The sequence below is a fragment of the Gymnoscopelus microlampas genome, assembly GCF_963454915.1.
Source record: "Gymnoscopelus microlampas genome assembly, chromosome: 4".
Lineage (NCBI taxonomy): Eukaryota > Metazoa > Chordata > Actinopteri > Myctophiformes > Myctophidae > Gymnoscopelus > Gymnoscopelus microlampas.
The window spans coordinates 23,523,337-23,550,028 of record NC_139941.1 but is presented as its reverse complement, the minus strand read 5'-3'; the positions used below and the strand labels follow the sequence as shown (position 1 = coordinate 23,550,028).

The 26,692-nt window shown below is 40.8% G+C and overlaps 1 protein-coding gene across 1 annotated transcript; it reads left to right on the top strand.

The window, feature by feature from the left end:
- Positions 1 to 2,431: 2,431 nt before the first annotated feature.
- Positions 2,432 to 26,501, top strand: loxhd1b (lipoxygenase homology PLAT domains 1b). Its single transcript, XM_084054905.1, has 36 exons — positions 2,432 to 2,558; positions 3,768 to 3,877; positions 4,244 to 4,384; positions 4,629 to 4,764; positions 5,304 to 5,464; positions 6,160 to 6,246; positions 7,431 to 7,566; positions 7,829 to 7,983; positions 8,178 to 8,338; positions 8,992 to 9,068; positions 9,322 to 9,518; positions 9,941 to 10,133; positions 10,627 to 10,787; positions 11,416 to 11,746; positions 13,125 to 13,276; positions 14,541 to 14,674; positions 15,070 to 15,212; positions 15,955 to 16,059; positions 16,171 to 16,299; positions 16,524 to 16,688; positions 17,331 to 17,512; positions 17,686 to 17,802; positions 18,478 to 18,637; positions 18,934 to 19,088; positions 19,253 to 19,462; positions 19,906 to 20,038; positions 20,473 to 20,681; positions 20,817 to 21,002; positions 21,108 to 21,235; positions 21,338 to 21,455; positions 21,772 to 21,949; positions 22,632 to 22,817; positions 23,648 to 23,818; positions 24,247 to 24,379; positions 24,642 to 24,797; positions 25,715 to 26,501. The coding sequence occupies exons 1-36, from the start codon at positions 2,450 to 2,452 to the stop codon at positions 26,193 to 26,195; spliced, it is 5,886 nt and encodes a 1,961-aa protein (XP_083911031.1). The 5' UTR covers positions 2,432 to 2,449; the 3' UTR covers positions 26,196 to 26,501.
- The last annotated feature ends 191 nt before the right edge of the window (positions 26,502 to 26,692 follow it).

The window sequence follows — 26,692 nt, the reverse complement described above, 5'->3', positions numbered from 1 at the left end:
AAAGGAGCACTTCTCCCATTTTCAACCTTATCTTCACAGAATTGGTGCTCACTAATGTTCATTATAAGATGGCACTATTTCCATCTACTACTCACTCTGTGTCTCATTGTTGGGCTATGGACAGTTCAGAAATCTGCCTAATGACAACATCGATGGGGATTCCAAGCAAATAAAAACTACTATTTGCTTTCTTTGCTAACTTGCCAACTTTCCTCTTGGAAAGTTAGCATAATGAAATAGAAGCCACTGCCACCGATGATGTCACTGGTAGGCAGGTTTCTGAAATGCCCGCAGCCCTCCTAAGACACACAGATTGAGTGGAGAGAAATGATGCCTCTAATAATGAGCATTAGTGAGGACCAATGATATGAAGATTGGTTGAAAATGGGTGAAGCGGTCCTTTAAATAAGTTATTATGGAATGTGTTGCTGTACTTAAGACATGCGATAGTCCCTCCCTTCTCCTCCAACACATACAGTACAGCCTGCAGAACCAATGAGATCACTCAAAGGGCCACATGCACACAAGAATGCTTTCTCTCAGTCACACACACACGCACGCGCACACACTCACACACGCAGATCTAAATACAGGCACATGTGAATACACAAACAAACAGGCAACACACATACAAGTTGATACAACACACAATGCACAAGTAATGCATCATCTTACTCAAACTATACACAGATACACACCGATACAGTACGCACGCACACACACCGATACAGTACGCGCGCGCACACACACACACACACACACACACACACACACACACACACACACACACACACACACACACACACACACACACACACACACACACACACACACACACACACACACACACACACACACACACACACACACACACACACACACACACAGGATGTGCATGGCGTCACCCTACACTGTGTGTAAAGAGAAACCCTGCTCCATTAACGGATTAGCTGTCCAGTAGATCTATCTATGATAACCATGATTATCTACTGTACTTCATAGCAATGAAAGGAGTCCAAAGGAGTATATACGTGTACGTGTACGTGTTGTAAAGTTTGCACAAATGATACAGTGAATGTAAATTAAATGTGGTGTGGGTACTCCTTTTATGTTATAGGTTATGGCTCCTGAACCAGTAGCAAACAAGACACAGTTTCTAAATGTTCTGATTCTAGGAGTTTGAGGTCATGCAATCTCATTGGCTAATAATCACCCTCCCTACCCTGACCCAGACCTATTGGAAGAGAGAGTTATGAATCATGATGACACTCTTAGGGCTGTCACGATTAAAATATTTAAGTCGACAATTAATTATCATACAAATAATTGCGATTAACAATTTAATTGTGTTGTTGGCATTGAACATTTGGAACATATGAATTCAAATGTAATTTGTGTTTGCCTTTTAGGCTTTGTAATAACTTAAGTATACAAAAAAATTACTGACATAGTAATAATTTTATACTCAAAAATAAATTGAAAATAGCGGAAACAGCAGATCTACAAGCTTAAATAGCTACTGGTTTGGTGTTGTTATGCCTAAGTTTATGTTATATCTGAACTTATCCAACTCTAAGGTAATGCCTAAAACAACCATTTTAAGGGTATACTCTCACCTTAACTTAACCATAAGGTAATACCTTAACTTACGCCTAAATCATAATGACTTATAATGCCTAAATACAACCATTTTAATGTTATACCTGAACTTAACCATTGGGTAATACTTGAATACTGAACCATTTTAGCTTTATAGCTACCTGAACTTGACCATAATGTAATGTGTATACACAACCGTTTTAACTTTATACCGGAACTTAACCATCTAAAAAATAATGCCTAAACAGAACCATTTTAGCTTTATACCTGAACTTAACCATAAGGTAATGAATAAACACAACCATTCTAGTGTTATACCTGTACTTGAGGCCGGCTCCACTTGGGCTCTGCTCAGACAGTGCGTCATGAATATGATACTGCTGTTTCAGGAGCCACCACCTTTTAATTTAATTGCATTTTCTCTCATCCTGTTTCCCCCTGTTGAGATGTTTTTGAACCCAGTGAAGTGAACCTTTCAACCCTATTCGTTAGTCAACGCAAGCCCCCTGTTGCATCCACTATTCACTGACACTTTGACATGTGTATAACTTGGCAAAACAATTGTCGTGAATATAACCACCTCAAAGGACTGTGTCCTGTTATAATGGTACACAACATTTATAGTATTAATGAGCCAGGTTGTTGATTAAAGACACATTTTTCTATTTGTGGAGTCAAGTGTGACACTAACTGTAAAGAGTCTGTCTGTCTGTACATTACACTCGTGTCTGCTGCAAATGCTAAAACAAACTTGAGCTTGAACATATACACACCTCTAGGTTGCCTTGTTTGTTATTAATTATTATAATTATTTTTACTTTCCTTTTCAATGCAGGTGACACTGGATGATATGGGGAACAAGATAGTGTATGAGTTTCCCGTCGGTCGGTGGTTTGCCATTGATGAGGACGATGGGAAGATCCAGAGGGACATTCTAGTGGGAGGGACAGAGCCTACAGGTTTGTATTTTATCATCATTACAATGAATGCATAGCCACCAGTCATACATATGAGTCAAGTGTAAAATGGAACACAGAAAATAATATATAGTTATACTGTATAGTCATATAGTAATAATATACTGTATTTACTGTCAGAAACTGGTGTTAGGACCCAAGTGCAGGAACTCAAACAAAGAACTTGAACTTGACGTTACTTGACGAACGACACAGGATGACAACAGTACAAGTTACACACAGACAGAGTACTTTAACACAGAACCTGACACACTAACTAAGGATCCAGCACTTGTTGGCTCCAGCTTGTCACCCTACCAGGCTCAGCTGGTCCTAACAGGTGACGGTACTCAGGGCAATCAGAGTCTTCTAGCAACAGAGGAGAGGGGAGAGGTGATTGGCCGAGGAGAATTAGGAGCAGGACATGGGAGGGGCAGAGCAAGACAAATCATGGACAAACAGGGAGGGGCAGAGACTTTACTATACCTGTATTATCAGACTGGTGCCAGGCGCCACGCAAGTTGGAAACAATGCAAGACAGGACTACATACGTGCCCATCCGTTTGAGACATACTCCTTTAAATTGTACCTGATGTAGTTGTTGAACATGTTGTCTGACATGTTGGAGTCTGTATCTCACATACAGTATATGGGATGGTGGAACGTTTTGATTAATATGACATCAGTAATGTCTCATTACAACGCTATGTACACCATATTTGATAGACTGCTTGGATGTGGTTTGTTTAGATGGAGAGGAGTAAAAGATTAAGACAAAAAGAAATGGATGTTTAATGTCAATGTCCATCATTGTTTGTTGTTTGAGAGTGATCGCACGTATATTCGCAATTCCACTCATCATTCTCAGTCCACCTGAGGACCTAACAGGAATTTCCTGTTAGGTCTTGCTTTGCCATGACTGTGAATAAGTTCCAGCGTAAATTTTGGCTCTGTGTTTCGAATCTTCTGCATGAGAGATTTTTTCCTGTCACAGGCAGTTTTATGTAGAAGCCAGCAGGGTTTTATAGTAAACAAAACATTTTCTTTCCGGCTTACCAGCTGCTATTACAGGATTAATTCTTAGGTCAGACTGCATCAGTGTTTTGATCTGACAGATTTTCCTGCTCATCTCCTCTGGGAGTATGGGTGATGAGGCAGAGAGGTGCTGCTGGCAGACTCTCTGATTGTCTGACATGTAACTGTACCCATCAGGCATTGTGTACCGGATTCAGATCGTGACAGGGGACATCCGAGGTGCTGGGACCAACTCCAAGATACACATTGTGATGCATGGCTCCAAGGGTACGAAGAACAGTGGCAAGGTAATGAGAAGGGGGGGGGGTAGAAAGAAAGGCTGTAAAAGCACTTTTTACTGGATAAATGATAAAAAAAACATGTGTTTTACACTGATTTATTGTCTACTGTCATGGTTGTCATTTTGGCTTCATGAAAAACAAAGATGGTCTGGTTCACACCTAACAGGTTCAGCCCAAATATAAGTCCATGCTTCAATGCTTCATGCTTCAATGCTTTAATGGGAAAATGGGCTGTGTTTGCACACAGTGAGTAACAAACTTTCCATCAAACCCCTGCCTTTTTCAGCCATTTGAACAGTTTCAGTGGCAGAACTAGAGCTGTAGTGAGCTGGGGATTGTGTTGAAATTATCCATTTTCCATTTCTGACTCAGGTGTTTTTGGAGGGTGGTAAGTTTGAGCGTGGTCTGACAGACATCTTCAATGTTGAGCTCGCTGCCCTCCTCAGCCCTCTCAGCAGAGTCACTATCGGACATGACAACGCAGGGGTCAGTTCTGGGTGGCATTGTGAAAAGGTACAGTGCATGGCAACACACACACGCACGCACACGCACGCACGCACGCACGCACGCACGCACGCACGCACGCACGCACGCACGCACGCACACACACACACACACACACACACACACACACACACACACACAGATATAATTCTACTCAAGTTTATTTGTAAAGCCTATAATCACAAAAGGGTTTTAAAACTAACCTGAAACACTGCTGTAAGTCTTTTTATTGTTTTTTTAACACTTGTTGCAGGTGGTGGTGTACTGTCCCTTCACAGGGATTGAGCAAACCTTCCCTTGCAATAAGTGGCTGGACGAGCGAGAGGGAGATTGCCTGATAGAGCGGGAGATCTACGAGATGGTTTCACTCAGACAGAAAAGACAGAAGAGTAAGCAAAGTGTTATTTGGTTTTGATACACACCAAATATCCAATAAGTGTTGTAAGCTTCATGAGTGCATTATAATGCATTACAAATGTGGTTATAATGCATTATAGTCAGACCCGAACTTGATATAAAGTCTTACCGATTGTTGTTTACATGCTGGTGTCTTCCTTGTATAGTTTTCATTATATTTACAGAAGACAAACCTGTAAAAAAATATATACAGGGTTCCAGCACCTTCGGTGGTTTGACCCCTAATTAAACTTACAAGATAGGAATAATTTCATCCAGGGCATAATGGCCCAAGACATGGCACAATATATTCAACAGTTGTTAGGCCGGCCGTAGAGAGGCCATCTGGTAATCAGAAGGTCACCGGTTTGCCTCCCAACCCCGGTCTATGTGTCAAAGTGTCCCTGAGCAAGACACTTGACCCCTATCTGCTCCCCCTGAGCAACCTCCAGCTGCGGATGAAGCTGAAAACTGAATTCCCCCTGCGGGGACTAATAAGGTATAATCAAATATATTTTCTGGTTCTCATCAGGGCACCCCTGGTCCCTGTGGATCTGGACGTCAGACCTGCAGAGCGCGGGGACAGACGCAGACATCTCCTTCCAGATCTATGGAGAGAAGGGCAAGTCAGATATGATTAGGCTGGACAACAAGACGGACAACTTTGAACAGGGCATGACGGATAAGTTCATGGTAAGTGTCTCAGGCCTTTGATATGGACAGCTGTGTATTGCAGCTATACCTCACATGCATGCAGTGGTGGGGAAAAAAGTACAAAAGTATTGGCATCAAAATGTACTTAAAGTATCAAAAGTAAAAGTACTCATTATGAAGAATGTCCCATTTAAAATTTTCAAATGTATAAAAATCTTTTGAAAATAGCAGATCTACAAGCTCACAATTACATTACAGTCATTTAGCAGACGCTTTTATCCAAAGCGATTTACAATAAGTGCATTCAACATAGGTAGGCAAGAAAAACATAGGTAGGCAATGCAACACGGCATGTTAAGGCAATGCGACGCATTGTGAGCTTGTAGTTCGGCTATTTTCAAATGGCCGAAATGTACAGTATGTAGGGCTGAAGTGGTTAATGTATGCTTTATAATAATAATCAAAATCTACAAAGTAACTAGGAACTAAAGTTTTCAAATAAATGTAGTGGAGTACAAGTACAATATTTGGATCCAAGATGTAGTGGAGTAGAAGCAAAAGTATTGGACTTTGGAAATACTCAAGTAAAGTACAAATACCTCAAAATTGTACTTAAGTACAGTACTTAAGTAAATGTACTCAGTTACTTTCCACCACTGCATGCATGTATGCTAGTAGTAAATACTAGTAGAATCTGATTTTTATTTTTATTTTGTTTTGTTGTGGTCTGATAGGTTGAGCTGCCTGAAATGGGGAAGTTACTTAAATTTCGCATCTGGCATGAGAAGAGAAGTCAGTTTGCAGGCTGGCATCTCAGTAAGGTGAGTAGATCTATTATTACTACAGTTAGTCCAGGGGCCAACACTGATATTTTCACAAATTGGTACCACCTGAGGTGGCCGTAAAGTTTTTGTATTTTTGTATTCCTACATGTCTCTAGTTTATATTTTGGTATGATACATCTTCCAATTCAGTAGCTTAATGGCAGTTATCACTACCTACCGGCTAATGTATCCGGTAGGAGACACAAAGTAGAATCTTTGTGTCTCCTACCGGAAATACACCCGGGCATCAAATTATTGCGACAAAAAACAAAATATATCCATGTATTCAAGGCTTCATGGGGTGTGCAATTGATAACTTCTCAGATTTTTGGTGTTTGCAAAAAGACTGCTTTCCATAAGCTTGTAAAAGTTGACCCTCCTTCGGTCTAGGGTGGTCATAGCTGAATGGGTAGAGAGTCCCCCTGGGAAACTTAAAGGAGGAGTTCACCCAAAAAATGATTTATTTTCTATCAATTGCACACCCCATGAAGCCTTGAATACATGGATATTTTTTTTTTTTTTGCAATAATTTGATGCCCGGGTGTATTTCCGGTAGGAGACACAAAGATTCTACTTTGTGTCTCCTACCGGATACATTAGCCGGGTTAGAGTGATTACTGTCATTAGGCTACTGAATTGGAAGATGTATCATACCAAAATATAAACTAGAGACATGTAGGAATACAAAAATACCAAAAATGTACGGCCACCTAGGTACCAAAATCTGGCTTGGCCCCAGGACTAAGTAGCTTGTTGATGCGCCACACCACTAGCAGTTTTTTAAGTAGCTCTCCTACTTTATAAATACATATTTATAGTTCTCTTTCAATGTACTACTGTATTTATCATTTCTGTTATTGTTGTGAAATTATATCAATCTGTAAGAGCACATTTTGAGTTAAAAGATTAAATGAAACTGTTGACCGCTGTCCCCCAGGGATCTATACTTGGTCCCCTACTTTTTTCCCCTCTACATCAAATCCCTTTGTCGAAAATAGCCAATCTAATGCGACACGTTGTGTGGTTGTAGATCTGTTATTTGTGTCTATTTCAGCCAAATGTTCGCCTATTGTGCCATGACCAGAATAGGGATGCTATGGTTCATGAGTTTAAAAGGCCACTCGAACCCTGATGCCTAGGACAAGCAAACAAGCTTTCCGGTGCTCTCTTCCTCTGCCCAGGCTACTCTGATGAAGACGTTGACAAAGGAGAAGTACAAGTTCCCGTGTGAGCGCTGGCTGGACGTCAGTGAGGATGACAATGAAGTGGTGAGAGAACTCCCTGCCACTGGAGATCTGATCGCAGAGCCACTGCCCGGTATGTTCATATGTGCTGACATATTCCACTGTTTAAGGCTTGTTTTCAGCCTAAATCAACACTCCATCGCTGAATCGATCAGTTCGATTAACTTTTGCACCCTTACCCTTAGTGTTACTTTAACTCTGAAAGCATACAAATGAATAAATAAACAGAGTATTTTTGCGGTGTGAATTCACCTGTATGCAACCAAAATCGTCAGTCTTGTCCTACATAGAACATCCGTGAAAGTCTGAACAGAGGATGTGTATGTGTTTGGCAGTGATCAAGTACAGAGTGACTATATGCACGGGCACTGTTGGTGGCAGTGGCACAGATGCGACCGTTTACGTCAATATCTTTGGAGATCTGGGTGACACCGGGGAGCGGTTGATGATCAACTGCAAAAACAACGTCAACAAGTTTGAGAAAGGCAACGTGCGTACAACCATGTCATACCTATTGTAACGTTGTTATCATGTCATATTCCAGAACAAATATTAGTGGCATCAACAGTCCAATTATCATATCTGATAATGTAGTGTATCTGCTCAAATAGTATGGCAGATGTCAGCGTGCCAATGGGTAAACGGTATTATAATGATATGTTCCTTATAATCTGTCTCTTACAGTTTGATGAGTTTTTAGTCGAGGCGGCGACCATCGGACAGGTGCGCCGGGCGAGGATAGGACATGATGGCCGGGGTGGTGGCTGTGGTTGGTACCTGGAAAAAGTGCTTATCAGAGAGGAGGGACAGGCTGAGGCCCATGCTCTGGAGTTCCCCTGTAATAGGTGGGTTGTAGGCTCATAAAAGGAGTTATGTTTTTGTTCCATTATGTTTGTTTGTTTGTTTGTTTGTTATTTGTTAGTTTTTTACTGTTAGTAGGATATCTCCAAAAGATTTGATCGAATTTGCATGCATGAAATTTTGTGGAAAGTGTGGTCATAGGAAGAACTGGGCTGTGTGGCCATGACCGTGTCTTCTCATAAAAGGGAATGCAACTTTCAAACGGATTCACACAACACTTTGACTGTTCGAAGGATATCTCCCAGATTTTTGATCAGATTAGCAGGAAACCTTGTGGGAAGTTTGGTCAGACTCATCATGGGACAGGGAAGAAGTGAACCCTTCCAACTGATTGGCTAAAGGGGTGTGTGTTGGTGAGCGTGGATCCACGTAATACCATGAAACAGTGCATGCCTATCAGTAGACATGTGAGGGCAAACTCTACGTTATTGGCCTAATCAAACAAAATGGGGATGCTGGAGAGCTCATTCCCAGCCAAAGAACAGATATAGTGCTGAATTATCCCACATGTGGAAATGGAATATCTTGACAACTGCATAGTGTTGGCAGAGGTATGCACTCTACTGAATACAGTCTTTCCAGTGGAACAGACGTTAGACTGTGAGATAACAATGTTTTTTGTGTTATATTGTCCTAGATGGCTTGACCGCGGTGAGGATGATGGACAGATTGTTAGGGAGTTAGTGCCACGAGCAGAAGGGCAACGTCTCTTCAGTAAGTGCGTTTTACTTTCTTTCTTGTTTTCCTTCTTTTTTTGTGGGTGTAATTTGGGAGTTACTTAATCCAAAAATATAATTTAATATCATTTTGTGGGTGTAATTTGTGTGTTTTGAGTTTGGTTTGATGGAGGTATAAATGTCCACAGTATGTGTTTTTGCATGTCTCTGTGTCTGTGTATCTGTGTCTGTCTGTTTGTGTGTTTGTGATTGTGTGTATATCTGTCTGTAATACCTTGTGTGTGTGTTAGATACCGATTATATAATTGCGGTGAAGACAGGTGACGTCCCTGGGGCCAGTTCAGACTCCAGGGTGTTTTGCAAGCTTTACGGGGAGAAAGGTGACACCACTAAGAATATGCTAGTGGTCTCAGACAACGACCTCGGGAACTACTACGAAGACGGCCGGATTGACATCTTCGTCGTGGAAACCTTTGACATTGGACAGGTGGGACATAATTGAGACAAACTAGTCTGTCAGCCACTTAACCCCTATAACTTTGTAGTACAAAGCAAATAACAAAAATAGCTTTTGTTTTCTTGACCTGTACAGCACTTTGGTCGGCTTTACATGTGCTATATAAATAAAGTTGGATTTCATTTGATTTGAACAAAAATAGCTGATCAACAAGCTCACAATGTGTTTGTGAATTTTGAGAATTCCGAATTTTTGCCTATAATGATGTGCCTTAAACAGGGACTCCAGGTTGAGAGTGGTTGAAGTCAATCCTGTGGGACAGTATTAGCTCAACAGTCACATGCACCTAAAACCAAGCCTTGTACACGCTATACAGTGAATACATCTTTTGAACTATGTCCCAGACTCCCCAAGCATTTTGAATATTCTGCTTAATTTGTTTGTTATTACAGATCAACCGTCTGATGATCGGCCATATGAATGAAGGTATGAGCGCTGGATGGTTTTTGGACAGTGTTCAGGTCACAGTGCCACTCCATGGGAAACAGTACATGTTCCCTGCCCACCGCTGGCTTGACGTAAAAGAGGCCGATGGCAAGACAGAGGTGGAGCTTTACCCCAGTGAGGTCCTGGACACTGAACAATGTAGGCAACAACTCCCTCTTGCAGTCAAAAGACTACACACACATAATCAGCTTAAACAGAGCAGAGGACATTTTCTTAACCACACATATAGCAGATCTACAAGCTTACAAAGCAATGCAACACAACACATTGTGAGCTTGTTGATTGGCTATCTTTGGCAAAGAGATTTGGTATAGTCCAAGTTTAGCTGTAAGACATTCTACAACTCCCTAAAGGAAATGTATGTAGTTTATTCAGTCTGACCGGAATGATATCCCCACCACCAGTAATAAAAATGAATTACCAGAGGGGGGATATCAAAAGCAGAGGCATGAATTCCCCCCATCCCCCCAGCAAAGAGAACCCTACACATAACTATGCATCCATACACATAATATGCATGGCAGAAATATAAGCTGCAAATGTTTGCACATGTGCATGGCATGCACAACCCACATACTCTCCAATATTAATTAATGTATCCATGGGCTTTTTGCGTACTCTTATTTTTCAGTTATTAATTATGAAGTAACGGTGGTAACTGGAGATGTGACATTCGCTGGCACCAATGCCAATGCGTTCATCCAGATCTATGGAGAAAATGGGAAGACAGAGGTCCTGACCCTTGCGACCAGATCCAACAACTTTGAGAAGAACACCACAGACATATTCAAGGTATCTACGATTGTGCCTCATATTTGTTTGTTTTTTTAGGTTGTTTTTTAGATATTTTTGGGGCTTTTCTTTTTTTTTTGCTTTTGTTGACAGAGTGGAAAGAGACAGGAATTGTGGAGAGAGAGAGATAGCAAATAGCCCAGGGTTGAACCCGAGCTCAGGCCGGCTGTGCAAGAACCCAGCCCTAATGGTATGTGCTCTATAGGCACATACCATTAGGGCAGGCTTCCCACATCATGTTTTCAAAGGGCCCAAATTCCAGTGTAATGGCATGATGAAGTATCAGTATCAGTTTAACATTTGAGGCATAGCAACTGGGTGATATGGACAAAATCAAATAGCGAATAACTAGATATTGTGACGATAATATTGTATTGACTATAGTGACTGACTATACTGTATCTATATTCTGTATATAGGATGGATGGATGGATAGATAGATTGAAAGTATAAAATAGGGCCTAAGTGATTAAAAACAGGAAAAAAAACACTTATGCCATATATCACGATATGAAGATGATATTGTTTCATATCAGGATATGGATATAATACTGATATATTGCCCAGCCTTTATAGCAACCTTGCCATATGGTACTGTAAGTCATCCCTCTCTCCGTCCGTTTGGCAGATAGCGGCCAAAGACGTGGGGAAGGTGTTCAAGATTCGCATCGGTCACGACAACAAAGGCATCGGGCCTGGCTGGTACCTGGAGAAGGTAGAGCTCAGGCGTATCATCATGGCCATGAGGCCCAAGGAGAAGAAAAAGGACATGGACGACAAGAAGAAGAAGAAGAAAAAGAAGAAGGATGAGGAAAACGATGAAGAGGGGGACGGAGAGGAGGAGATGCAGGAAGTGGTGCTGACGTACTTGTTCCCCGCCTCCCGCTGGCTGGCCCACGGAGAGGATGACGGGGAGCTGGTGGTGGAGCTACTGCCTGACGATTCAGAGGAACTGGAAGGTACGCACACATGGTGCAAGAGTTAATCAAACTAATTGATTTAATCCATTATAAAAAAATAATCGATCATTTAAAATTATCGATTAATAATCTATCACATTTTTTTGGCATGTTATTATAGGCGAAAAGTTTAAAGAAATGTAAAAAAAAAACAAAAAAATCAAATATACTAACAATAGCTGACTATTTCACGATAAGCCATTTTTGATTATTCAATTGATCGAAAAAAGGAATTGAATGAATAATCGCTAAGAAGATAATCATTAGTTGCTGCCCTACACAGCACACACAGCTAGTGAGGGAGTATTGACCACAGTGGTGTTCCGGTTAATTCCGTGCCCCATCTTTCACCTATAGTACAGTGGATCTCCCCCCTAAGCAGATGCCATGGGGGAAAGATGCGTCTGATAAATCAGGTTTCAAATATTTGAGTTGGGATTTGGGAGAGCTTGATTTCAGCCCAGTGGCACTTAAATAGCTGCAAAAGTTGTTACCTTGCACAGGATAAAGAATATGCATGCTCATGACTTTGTGCATTTAAATTTATCATAATATCGCTGTCGGCCAGAGACTTTGTATTGCATATCCAAAACCTTTATTTTCAGGACATGGCCACAAGAGAACCCATGTTCCACTTGATCCAATGTAGTTATTATTTAGTCTATCGTTAATACTTTTCATTGGTTAAATAACCCACAGACAGACTTGACCACTTTCACCCTGGAATCCCTATTTTGGGCATGTCATTGTTGCCAAATTTGCTAAAATGTTCAAAAAGACCTGATCTACAAGCTCAAAATGCATTGCGAGGTTGTAGATCTGCTATTTTTGGTACTTTTGCAACACACGGTCATATGGCAAAGTACAGAATAGGGCATTAATTTATAAAAACACATAAAAGGATTAAATACAGTATGGAGACACAAAGTTTCTGCCTGACAGCGACAAATTCTTTCCTGTCATGTTTCACTGCATGCTGTCTGAAAAGGGATTAAAACTGCCTTACGAAGAGAGGCAACTCTACTTTTAAAAAGCCATGCCTTCAATTTTTCAAATATAAAAAATGTACTTCACACAAAAAGAACATAGAAAGTGTGTTGCTGATATCACACAGGACATTTTGGAAGAATTTAGATTAGTGGAAGAGATCCCAATTGAAAGTTGTGGATACACACTGAGCATTTCTGTACATGATATTTACTTATTTTGTGCACATCATACAAGTACAAGGTGTAGGTTGCTTTAGACGAGGCTTAAGCCTTTAGCTAATGTTGGTTGAGGTAGTGTAGCACAGTATGCATACTGTGTGGTTTGATTTGACACAGTTTCCTTAAGGTCAAAGATGTGTCAGTAATTCATCCCCTCTATTGTCTGACAGTGAACACCTATGATGTGTGCGTCGTCACTGGCTCTATGAGCGGCGCTGGGACCGATGCCAAAGTCTTCATTAATATTTATGGAGAAAACGGTGACAGCGGAGAGCGCTATCTCAAGAAATCCAACAACCTCAACAAGTGGGAGAGTGGACAGGTACGATGGACGAGGTGAAACAGAGAGAAGAGAATTGTGTTAATCGGCTAGATAAAACAAAGGTTTTCATTGAATAAGAATTAAGCTTGCTAACAACAATACAAGGTGATAGATGATAATGCCTTCAGGAAAACAACATAAGCAGCTTCTAATTTGTTTCATATAAAGCATGATGTTAAATGTAATGATAATAATATCAAATAAAGTAGCCACGTTTTTTTTCTTTCTTTCTTTAAGGTACACCTTGAATTCAATAGGTCTGATTAACATTATTGTTCTATTGGTTTAGAAGCTGACTTCTTGGTCAGGACCTCATTCTTAGAAATATTAGTTGTCAGTCATTCCCCAAATAACAGTGATAGTAATGTGAGCCTTTTGCCACAGGCCGTAAATTTGTCCTTGCTGAAAAGGGTATCCCATTGGAGTTAGTCAAAGATACTAACACTTCCACGCAACATGAGCCCTCCAGCAGGCTGTAGATGGGACGGGAGTGTGTTCTGGTAGGATTACATGCGCTCCTGCAGGCGAGCCAGCTGTGATGCCGATCAGGCCCTCAAGAGTCGCTCAACCTGTCCTACTTTTACTCATCACTTAATTAATTCAAGCTAGTGAATTATTTATATAAACATTACACCCGGCTCTGTAGGATCACGGAACTCATGTCAACAGACAATTGGTTTGATTTCTTCAGATCAAATGTAACAGGAGTCTATTCACTGTTGTGAAGTGGACGTTTGCTTACAGAGCAGCCACTCATATACATTTCATATAGAAATCAATGAGTGAAGTCAGCCATGGCCAAAAATACACACTAGCTGTTGAATATTTAAAATCAACTATTAAGGAGGAACCTGCTGAACTTACAATAGTTTTCCCCCGTTTATAAAACTGAAATGTGATGTATTTAGACTTTTTAGTTGGCAAACAAGCAACAACAACAAATCAAATATTATATAACAACAAAATCCTGTGTGAAATGATTATAGAAAACTCAGGCTTCAGTCAAAAAATTACAACATATGTTTTGACTGGCACAATGCAAGATCCAGATATATTAATGGCAAGGATCACCAGATTCTGGTTTTGGGATTGTTTATGGTCTTCCTCGGGCAGCACTGAACGTTGAACAAAGAAGATCATGTTATCGTAGCCACCGTCTCTGCTTTGTATATTTGTAAATGATGCGTTAACAAGTACAGTAAAGCTTCCCAAACAGAGAATCCGGTGATGCTTGTCTTATATGGATAATGATTTTATTTCCCAGGAGGATAATTTCACTGTAACAGCTGTTGAACTGGGCCCTCTGAAAAAGCTGCGTATTCGTCATGACAACACCAACCAATACTCAGCCTGGTACTTGGACCGCGTGGAGATAACGGACGCGAAGGATGACACCACGTACGTTTAACCACTTTCAACAACCTGAGATCCCTATTTTAGGCATGTCATTATAGGCGGGGAAAAAAAGACATCATCGTACAACAAAGTATTTAGCTATTGCCTCAACACTGCAGGGTGTCTGTTCAAGCCCATAAGAATGTCTGCTAAATGCAATGGTATAAACTAAAGTAACAAAGTACATTTACTCAAGTACAGTACTTCAGTACATGTTTTAGGAATCTTTACTTTGCTGGAGTGTTTCCTATTTTTAATACTTTTACTTATACTCCACTACATCTCAGAAGCAAATACTTTTTTTGTACTTTTACTCCTCTACAATTATTTAAAAACTTCGGTTACTAGTTACTTTGTAAAACATGTCTGCTGATCACCTTCTGTCCGTGGGTCTGTAGTTACTACTTCCCATGTAACCGCTGGCTGGCGATAGATGAGGATGACGGACAGGTAGCGAGAGAGCTGGTGCCCGTGGACGAAGCTTTTATGAAGAAAGACGATGATGATGAGGGGGCCACCGCCCTGGGCCTCGAGCAGAAAGGTAACACATCTTTTTTGTTTTGTTCAAGGTTTCTTTATTTTATATTTTCACATACAGAGGTCAATAACAAAAGGCATACAAAAACAGTGTATGTTACCCCTCCCACCCCCCCCCCCCCCCAAAGTTCCCACTCCGAAAGAGCCACAACCCTGGTATCTTATTGTACCATTAACACAAAGGACAATACAAACAAATAAGACAAAATTGCTAACACATCTTTTTTACATGGAGATATTATGGATGAAAAATTAACTCTGCTATTCTGTAGCAAGTATTGCTGAAAAACTGCATATAGAGTTCCACCAAAACATTGTGCATTTTCCACATGAACCATAACGTCCCTATTCTTGGCATATGATAATGTGCAAACATTTGGTACAAATAGTTCACAATGTGTGATTTTTGGCTAAGATATTTGCTGTAGAAAAAATAAGGGATGAAGTACAGACCCCGGTCAACTGAAGTATATCTGTATAGGGTTTAAAGCAAGATTTGACTTTGGCAGAGTTTTGGATTGCGTGCTTAACTGTAGTTACAAATATTGCTGAGGCATGTTCAATATTTTGCCGTTGATTAGAAATTCATATTACAAAATGGTCTTCTCACGGACTTCGGTACGAGAGCTCTCAAAGTCACTCTTTTATCACATAAACTAATGTAAACAAACCAGATTCTGCAAATATGTAACATTGCAAAATCTGGCACCAATTTGTTTTTGTTCATCTTGTGTGTCATCTTACAGCCATGTCCACCACATACACTCTGAAAATAAAAACTGGGGAAAAGAAGCACGCCGGAACTGATGCCAATGTCTTTGCCATCCTCTTTGGTGAAAATGATGATACAGGTAAGTCTGCTGCGTCGGCAGTCAAATGCCTCGTCCTATATTGCTATGACAGCGTGGTGTGTGTGCTGCATGTGATGTTTAAATAACTAACTAATAACTCAAATCTCCCAGGGGTAATCATGTTGAAAGCGTGCAAGACCCATAAGAACAAGTTTGAACACGGAATGGTTGATGAGTTCACTGTTGAGGCAGTAGATCTGGGAGACCTTGAAAAGATACGTATCGGCCACGACAATTCAGGTGAGCTTCAGAGTGATGTAATAATAATGTCAACTTCTGTAGCTCAATAACTTACAGAATACTTAATGCCAGAATATGCTTATTTTGCATTGACATTCTGCACAATGAGTACTTTTACATTTTGAATACGGGACTTCGACTTGTAACAGAGTTTATCTACATTGCCGTGTTGATACTTTTACTTGAGTAAAACATGTGAGTACTTCTTCCACCACTGCTACCAGGGCCCTCATCTGGATGGTTCTTGGACTGGGTGGAGATTGACGCCGTATCACAAGGTCTGCGACTACGCTTCCCATGTGGCCGTTGGCTGGACAAAGGAGAGGATGACGGGTTCATAGTCAGAGACCTCTTCCCTGCTGAGCTACAGACAGAACTCTACACGCCATGTGAGTGACTTTATATGTATATAACGATATACTGTATATATTATATCATACTTGCATCATAATATTTCAGTGGTGGAAAAAGTACTAAAATGATTTACTTAAGTAAAAGTATCAATACTGCAATGTAGAAATACTCTGTTACAAGTAAAAGTCTGTAATTCAAAATGCACTTGAGTAAAAGTACAAACGTATTGGTATCAAAATGTACTTAAAGTACCAAAAGTAGAAAGTGCTCATTATGCAGAATGTCCCGTTACACAATAAAAAAAAAATCAAACGTATAAAATGTTTAAAAAAATCTATTGAAAATAGCAGATCTACAAGCTCACAATGTGTCGCAATTGGCTATTTTCAAATGGCCGAAATGTACATACGGCTGAAGTGGGAAATGTATGTTTTGTAATAATAGTAATCAAAATCTACAAAGTAACTAGTAATTAAAGTTTTCAAATAATTGTAATGGAGTAAAAGTGTAATATTTGCCTCTGAGATGTAGTGGAGAAGAAGTAAAAGTACTGAAAATTGGTAATACTCCAGTAAAGTAAAAGTATCTAAAAATTGACGAAAAGTACAGTACTTGAGTGAATGTACTTAGTTACTTTACACCACTGTAATATTTAACATACAATCATGTCTTTTCAGTTGTGCCATATGAGATAAAGGTATACACCAGTGATGAGTTTGGCGCTGGGACAGATGCCGATGTCTTCATAGTTCTATACGGCCGTAAGGCCGTATGCACACAGCAGAAATCCCTGTGTGTAAACGAGCGAGAGAGAATGCTGTACTTTGAGAGGGGGGCTGAGGATATGTTCATTGTGGAGGTGAGTGCGTGGATCTGCAGGAAACTAGCTAAATAACTTGTCGGGTGGAAAACTTGTACGTCCAAAACGGTTCCTTTTTTATTATTATTTTTACAACTGCAGATCTACAAGAGCTGGTAGATCTGCTATTGTCACTATTTTGAACAATTGACAATTCTATTGTCCTTCCCCAGTTGGAGGATGTTGGTGAAGTCATAGAAAAAATCAGGATTGGACACGACAATAAAGGCACCAATCCTGGATGGCACCTTGACCGAGTGGAGATCAGACGGCTGCTAAGAAAAGGAAAGGTACTGAAAGTCCCAAATCCCTGTTGGCTATCCTTTCTTTATGCACATTTCTGTTAATAGACATAGATTACTAAACATCCCACCCATGGGCTCTTTGCTTCCTCATCTCGCTCTCCACATTTGCTGTCTCTTTCCACTCAACTCAACAAAAGCTAAAAGAAAAAAAAATGTCTAAACAAATAAATAGACAGACAGACAGATACACAGATACACAGATACACATCTGTGAATCTGCAGTTAGAACTGTAGATTCATTCTCAATTTTCTGCCGTAATCCGAGGACCTCTTCAGATTCCTCCTTAGCCTTGACGACTATGCAGTCTTATGCAAAAGTTAAAACGTAATTTAGATAGCATGTTATTTAGACAGATGCTTCATTTGTTTACCTGGCACCCTATAGTTTCTATAGTTTCAATGTAAAGATTATTATGTTTTTGATATTATATTGTTTAGACTGATGCTAGGTTCTTGGTTTACCTATGATCCTAGATTTCTGAGGCACTACACTGTCTCTCTGCATTTGATGTATGTGTTTACCCTGCTAAACGTGTAAATTGTAATAGATATACACATATATTTAATTACATGTTATGATGGAGAGATAGATGCTGTAGGCAGGTAAGAAGGGCAGCAGTTAAACCCACTTTGAGGACTCGTATCTGTTTTATGGTTTAGGGTTCGGAGACAACCATTTTCCCATGTGAAACCTGGCTGGCAAAGTCGGAGGAGGACGGGGAGACAGTGAGGGAGCTGGTTCCCTCTGACATAATCACTCAAAAACTCGTCAAGGAAAAGATAAAACTGACTGAGATCGAGGTAGAGGACGCCCTGGAAAGTAGGTCCCCCATGTGTGTCACATCAGAGATGGTAGCGCAAAAAACATGTTTTTTCTTAAAAGAAAAAACAAATGAAAATAGCGTGAGCTTTGTTGTGAGCTTGTAGATCAGCTATTGTCGCTATTCATTGTACAATGAAGTAGGGCTTAAGTGGTTAATATCCTGAAATGTGTGAACAGCATTTTACAATGACAGTTTCGCTTGAGAGACTAGGTCAAACTCAAGAAAGAAAGTAACGGTGGAATTCTAAGCGATCACTTTCATCATTGACTGACACCGCTTTCTCCTGTGATAGCTCACGTATACCACGTCTCTGTGCGGACGGGTGATATGTCAGGAGCAGGTACTGATGCCAATGTCTTCCTCACCGTCTATGGAGATTTGGGAGACACTGGGCCACGCAAACTCAGCAAATCTGAGACCCAGAGCAACAAGTTTGAAAGAGGAGAGGTACGTGAGAAAGACACAATCATGACTTGGGCAGGGCATTCTTTTCCCTAGCTGTCCCCGTTTTGATATGGCATCCTAAAGTACCTGAGAACTGACAAGGCTGGGCTGTCGTTTGTTGCAAAGAGTGTCAAGATTGTATTTGAGATATCCCGTTTGGCTTCCAGGTGGACAAGTTTACGATCGAGGCTGTGGACCTGGGGCAGGTGTATAAGATCCGCATTTTCCATGACAACTCTGGGTTTGGGGCGGACTGGTACCTTGACCAGGTAGAGGTGGCAGACGAGGATACGGAGGAGGTGTACATGTTCCTGTGCGAGCGATGGCTATCAAAGAAGAAAGAGGACAAACGCATAGACAGAACCTTCTTTGTCAAGGTTTGGTTTCGTTTTGTTTTAGAACAACTAATGTGTATCAGCAACTGAATACAACAGGAATTTGTTTTTATTGCATTTTTTAATTAACGCATTAAGACCGGGAATGTGAAATCTTTTGATTAATTTGGCTATAAAATATTTTGATCCTGGGACCTCCAGAAGCAAAGATTTAAGTTACAAATGTTTGCTTAAAAATATAATAATATATATATATTCAAAGATTCATGATTTTTTTTTAATAGCAGCGCCGCGCTATGAGCTTGTATATCTGCTATTTTTGAATAGCCAAAGTATAAAATAATGGTTATAGTGGTTAAAAATTTAAATTACAGATGCTTTCCCGGTCTTAATGGGTTAATAGATTTCGGTTAGCTGCTGTCAATAGGCATACGTTTGTCTTGTTATTTCTAGCTTGTTTATCTTATGTGTTGTGTTGTGTTCAGGGTTATGAGGGAAGTGAGAGACACACTGATCCAAACGCCAAGAGGATTGCCCAGGCCAAGTTGGACTTGGATAGAAATGCCAACAAGAAGAAAAAGAAAAAGAAGGCAGCAGCCGTTGTAGAGGAGGGTCCAAGTAAGGCAACCATGCATTTATTCTTATTTGTCCTGAAAATATAATGTGTACTGTTCTGTAGTTTGGGGGTGACACTGGCTCAGAAGGTAGAGCATCCATCTTGCAAACGGAAGGTTCCTGGTTTGTTACCGGCTCGTCCTGGCTTTGTGTCCTTGAGCAAGACAGTTAACCCCTAACTGCTCCTAATGATTGCCTTGCATGGTTTCTTCCTCCATCAGTGTATGAATGTGTGTGTGAATGGGTGAATGAAATAATTGGATAAGGCGCTATGCACCATTTACCATTTGGCAATTTTATATAACAAACAGCAACACACGACTTGGATCGCTTTCAATTCAAGATTGAGAAACATACTGTATGTACGGTGCAGTGTACACAGCTGTGTGAAAAACATGTTGAAATGAAGTGGTTGACTCCTCTTCTATTTCACACAGTCATCCCTTATCACTTCACATTGTCCACGGTGAATGAGCGTGATGCCGAAACCACGGCCAGGGTCTATGTCATCCTCATTGGACCCAACGACGCGGAGACGGAGCGCCTGTGGATGGATCTGCCAGAGGGGAAGAAATGCTTTGCTCCCGGCACAATGGAGACGTTTGTTAGTTATGGAAATGATGTAGGAGAGATCAAAAGGGTGGAGGTGAGAATTCTGTCTTTTTAAAACTACTCCGCATTTATGAAATTAATTCTTGTTTGCCTTGAGCTATTCTTTTTGCTGCAATTCTTTTGCTTTATCATCTCACTCTCGCTCTCGCTTTCTCTATCTCACCCTCAGCTTGGCCACAACGGTATCACCCCAGAGAGCTGCTGGCTGGTGGAAGAGCTGTCAGTTGCCGTGCCAACTAAAGGTATCAAGTATATCTTCAATGTTAATTGCTGGCTGGCTAAAGACAGAGGAGACGGTCTCACCGCCAGACTGTTCAACGTGTTGGACTCCAGCATGCTCAACATTATCCGCAAGGTGATTCACTCGAAAGTCACTAAAATAATTTTAGTGACTGAATAATAATAATAAAACATATTGGAAGTAATTACATTTATTATAATGATGGAATGTTCCTTTTAGGTTGTCTATGAGACCACAGTTGTCACAGGTGACACTCAAAATGCAGGAACAGATACCAACATCTTCATGACTGTATATGGAGCCAACGGTAGCACAGAGGAGATGATGCTACAGAAGTGCGAAACCAGGTCAGTCTTCACTCTTCACTTCGAGGGACTGTAAAATCTGGATTTAGCTGTGTGGCATCGGCTATTGGCACTAACCTTTCTGATACTACAAATACAAACTAGGTTTGAACGGGGCCAAGACGACGTGTTCAACCTGGAGGTCGATGACATTGCTCCTCTGAAGAAGATCAGACTCCGAATTGATGGCACGGGAAGTCGCCCAGACTGGTTCTTTGACACGGTTGGTCATATAAGCGGGGGTGTGGCAGAGACATACAGAACAATAACATCAATAATAAATACATTCAAACAATTTCCAGTGTATTTTTGCAAGATCTGCAGTTTCCTTTTAAGGATCTTTATGGGTGGCCTCTGCCATTACTTCAAGAGCACTTCTATCTATAAAATGTTACCTCTTGATTAACCTTTGAGATAACTTTTAGTGCCATGCTCTCTCCAGAGTTTGTGAGACATAAACCTGTGGCCTGGCTGGTATATATGTAGTCTCCCAGCCAAGATTTGTTACTGTACAGTACATGTCACAATATCTTCTGTAGATCACGATGCGGAACTTGACCACCGAGGAGGTATATGTGTTCACCTATGAAGAGTGGCTGTCGAAGACCAAAGGACCAAAGAGGACCACAGTGTGCGAGCTGGCAGCTGTTGTGGATGAGGAGGAGATGGTGGAGAAAACAACCTACACCATCGAAGTGCAGACCAGTGACCTCGGAAGTGGGTTCACACTACTGTCCTATACTGTAGTTTCTGGCATATGAAAAAGCTGTTAACTCTCTAAGGCTTGTTAGAGCAACCGAAATAATCTATCAAGAAATATCTTTTCCGAAAACCCTATTGGCTTTTCATCATAATACATTTAAAGTTAAATATTTCCACCAAAATACGTTGACCCGTATGTTGTAGACATCTATTCCTCCTCACAGCTTCCTCAGGCTGCAACCCATGACTTACGCAGCCCTGGGTGGAGATATACACTCCGTGGAGTGCCCTTTTCTAGTTATTATTATTTCAATTATAATAGTTTGTAATTGGTTTTAAATACAATTTTGATGACATTGAACCTAAAACTGATGATCAGCCTCAACCTAAGAATACCCCAAATGGACCGAATCAAAGTCTTAACCCACTTACGAACAAGGATCTGTCCTGGATACTCTAAAAAGGAAAAGGAATGAAGGAAAACATTTATTTGTGGTATAAACTTTTATAATAAGCTTGTTTCTATGACTTGAGCGTGACAACGTGGTCCACCGGCCTGCCAGCCAGTCCTCCCTTAAGCCAATTCAAATATTAATATAAGATAAAAAAATATGTTTAAAGTTTTTGTAGGATTTCAATGTACAGCTCTGTCCCTTTTTGTAATGGTCTTGCCCTTCTTTTCTTTGTTATATTCCAGATGCTGGCACTGATGCCAATGTGTGCTTGGTGTTTTTTGGAGAGTACGGGGACACAGGAACACTGCATCTGCAGCACAGCACTAACAGGAACAAGTTTGAACGTAAAGGGAAGGATGTGTTTCGGTTCCCTGACATGATCAGTATTGGTGAGCTCTCCAAGGCCCGGGTGTGGCATGACAACAAAGGTGAGGAAGTGATGGCAGGGATGAGTTTCAGAAAAGCATACCAGCAAGTAAGCTCATCATTGTTTTCATGATTTACCAACACAAAATCAAGATGATCAATCATATTCAATACTGTCTGATCAGAATGAGATTATCTTTATTGCCATAGATTGTTCGCACATAATTAATGCACAACTGAAACTGTACATAAAGGGTAGTAACATTCCACAATGCACTTGAATGAATAAATAAATGGATTATTACACATTTATTATCATTAGTTAAAGGGGGTGTATGTGATATTTTTGGGTTAGAATATGCGTTGAATAGCTCCATATTCTGATAGTAATCATTGCTATAGAGTGTTTGTTTAGTAATAGGAGTCTCCCTTTCTCTCCACCTCTTTAGTAAAAAGAAAATATATTTTCAGGTTGAGATACCAATTGTATCTAATCATGTGAGAGAACTCATACAGGATAAAGATAAACAAGTAACATTTTAAGTGATGAAACAAAAAACGAGAAGACAAAATAGCCTTTCCTGATTGGATAAAATTGGTGTCTGTCCACAAATCCACAAATGGGAGTAAGTGGGAGTCGACAAAAAGGATTTGGGCCTAGATTCTGAGATGGTATATGTGGATTTTTTTTTGTTTTTGATGACAGTATGGTATGTTTTATGGAAGCCATTTTATGCCAGTTTTTTTTCCCCAGAATTGTAATTCTGATAGGCTTTTCTTAGAAAAGAAAATCTGAATTTATGTTAGAATTGCAAGAAATTTCAACTCATTTTTTTTGCTTTGTTTTTTGACATAGTATACTAGTAAATGAGAAACTGTTGCCCCAACATAGGTCCTTGTCCAGGGTGGCACCTTGAGTTCATTGATGTGAAGGATGAAGCCATGAGCCAGACCTTCAGGTTCCCCTGTGACCGCTGGCTGGCAAGTGGTGAAGATGACGGGCAGATCATGAGAGAGCTGGCCTGTGCTAACAATGACAATGTGGACCTCAGTGACAAAACCAGTTAGTAGCAATGGATTGTATGATTGTCCAACTGTCTATATATAGTATATACACTGGACAGTATAGTATATACTGTCTATATAGGTTTTAATCTTAGTATTTTTTTGTATATATTTGTTTTACTGAGGTACAGCACTTTGGTCAACGCTGTTGTTTTAATGTGCTCTATAAAGTGGATTTGATTGGATAGTCAGCCATCTGGTGTTAAATCAGATTAACGAATTAATCACTTAATCCTATTTCAAAAATAGTTAAAATATTCACTATTATAAAAGAGAGAATATTTCAGAAATGTTTTGGAAACATTTTAGAACTTTCGGGATTTCTTTTTTTAGATGCACCCAAAATGGGTCACAGCCCCATGTTTGGGAAACACTGTTTTAAATTATTGCTGTTGCCCAACCTCTATCATCTTTTTTATGTCTCAGAATATGAGATCGCTACAACAACCGCTAGCACAGATGATGCTGACACCTCTGAAAATGCCTACATCGTGTTGGAAGGAAAGAAAGCCAGATCAAAGGAGTTTGTTATGGAGAATAAGAAAAAGAAGTTCCAAAGGTAGGAGCTCAAAGAGAGACCCTCGCTTGCTTTATATGTGGCCTTGCAGAATCATCTCTCTTCCACTTGTTTTTCCACCCTTGTACCCCCATTTTCTGTTCTACAAGCATTATTCTCAGACTCCCAGGAGAGTTAAGTCATCAGATGTGTGAGTAAAGATTCCTGGCGGAGGACCAGTGATTTTACCACCTATCTGTATGCATGCACTGCAGTTGAAACTGGATTTGACTTTAATGGATTTAAATGTTTTGTATCTTTACAGTGGTGCCACAGACACATTTGAATTTTCATCCAAGCACGTGGGGCAGATAGCTGGCATCTGCCTCGGCCACATAACTAAAGAGGGCAAGAAGGTGAAGGGGGAAGCTTTCTGGCATGTCATGGAGGTTGTGGTGACAGAAAAGGAGCTTGGAAACAAGTGAGTGAAAGTTAGAATATCATAAACATGTAAACCAGTGTTCGATTTGTGGAATAACAAACAAAACCGATTTAACTGATTCAGCCCTATGTACTTCATTGTATGACAAATAGCGAAGATAACCGATCTACAAGGTCACGAGGCACATTGTGACCGTCGGCTATTTTCGCTATCGAGGGGAAGGGGGAGTTTAAAGGGTTAATGTGGCTAACATACATTTTTCATTAAATTCTTAAATTGTGATATAATCAATAAATAGCAAACATCATGCATGTATGTACTGTATGCATGCATGCAAATCGAACCCTGAAAGTAAACAGCAATTTGAAGGGGCACGGTGGCGCAGTCGGTAGCGCTGTCGCCTCACAGCTAGAAGGTCCTGGGTTCGAGCTAGAAGTTCCTGGGTCCCCGCCGGGGACGCTGTGGGCGCTGGGGGCGTGTCTTCTCCTCCGCGTCACCAGTGCCCATACCCTAGGTGGGGTTGGCGAAAGGGCCTACTCTGTGTGGAGTTTGCATGTTCTCCCCGTGTCTCCTAGGGTAGTTAATACCCTCACAAAAACATGTAGTAATCCTGGTCACTATACTGCCTCCCCCTGGTCAGCTGCGGCGCCTGATGGAGGGGAAGGGAACTGGTTGGAATAACGTGTTCCTTCCACACGCTACGTCCAACCAGGGAAACTCCCCCGTCAGGTGACAAGAAGGTCAGTTGGCTCTCATGCACTGAAGGAGGCATGAGCTCGGCCCTGGCCTCCCTAGGCTGGTGGGGGGAGTGTAGTGCCCAGGATCACTTAGCAAATTGGCACCGGGTGAAAAAAGGTTTACAAAATCGAGGGATAAAAATTATGCAAACAGCAATTTGGTAATGCTGATGTTGTCCTAAACACCATGTCTCCGCCTATCCCCACTGTCTACTATAGGTATTTCTTCCGCTGTGATGCTCGGATTCCCCTGGCATCTAAAAAGGACGAGTTTCAGACCTTCGAGTGTTACAAGTCCATCGAGAGCTTTGCGAGCAAAGTTCGCAACCTCGTTCCTGTCAAGTATGAGATCATTGTCATTACTGGGGACGTCAAAGGGGCAGGCACAGACGCCAACGTTTTCATCACCCTTTACGGTGTCAACGGGGACTCTGGCACAAGACAGATGAAGCAAAAATTCCGTAACCTTTTCGAGCGGGGGCATACGGACCGCTTTGTTCTGGAGATGCTGGATCTGGGCGAGCTGCTGAGAGTGAAGGTGGCGCACGACAACTCCGGGCCCAGTGCAGGGTGGTACTTGGAGTGCGTTGAAGTGACCAATACAGCCAATTCAGTGACCACTATCTTCCAATGTGGGAAGTGGTTGGACACACTTAAGGCCGATGGGCAGATTCAGAGGGTTCTGTACCCCAGGTATTAGGTGATAGGTGAGGCTTACAGTACATAAAGGACATTGGATCCAAGCCCAGTTCTGGACTTGGGCGGATGAGGACTTCAGGAACACTTCCTGCTAGTTCTTAACATATATGTCAACTGAGTGAGAGATTTGAAATGAACGGACTGAACTGAACCAGATACATTGTTTACATGCGTCTTACCAGAAAGAAATGCCAGTATTCAAATGTACAGCATCTGTCAAATCGGTCTGAAAACTGTTACCGCAACATTTTATACATTTGTTTCACATATTTTAAGTGTATGGAAACATATGGGTATTCATAATAAAACGGAGATGATAAATCATGTATTAAGATTCTAAAAATGATGGTTCTAAATTTTAGAACCATAATTGTATAAGGCCAATTTGGGTGGTGTACAAAACAGTCAAATAAAAAAAGTAAAGGGCATATTTTGCTGTTGCATGCTGTTGCTACAGACGGCTTTTCTTAAGCAGAGAATACCACAGTAGAACAAGAC

What these genes read in the sequence shown, in the direction of transcription:
- loxhd1b (XM_084054905.1), top strand. Translation starts at nt 2,450, where the DNA reads ATGGGGAACAAGATAGTGTATGAGTTTCCCGTCGGTCGGTGGTTTGCC. An exon ending in TGGTGAAAATGATGATACAG is followed by an intron (nt 16,060 to 16,170) that starts GTAAGTCTGCTG and finishes CAAATCTCCCAG; the next exon opens with GGGTAATCATGTTGAAAGCG. An exon ending in AAGAAAAAGAAGTTCCAAAG is followed by an intron (nt 24,380 to 24,641) that starts GTAGGAGCTCAA and finishes GTATCTTTACAG; the next exon opens with TGGTGCCACAGACACATTTG.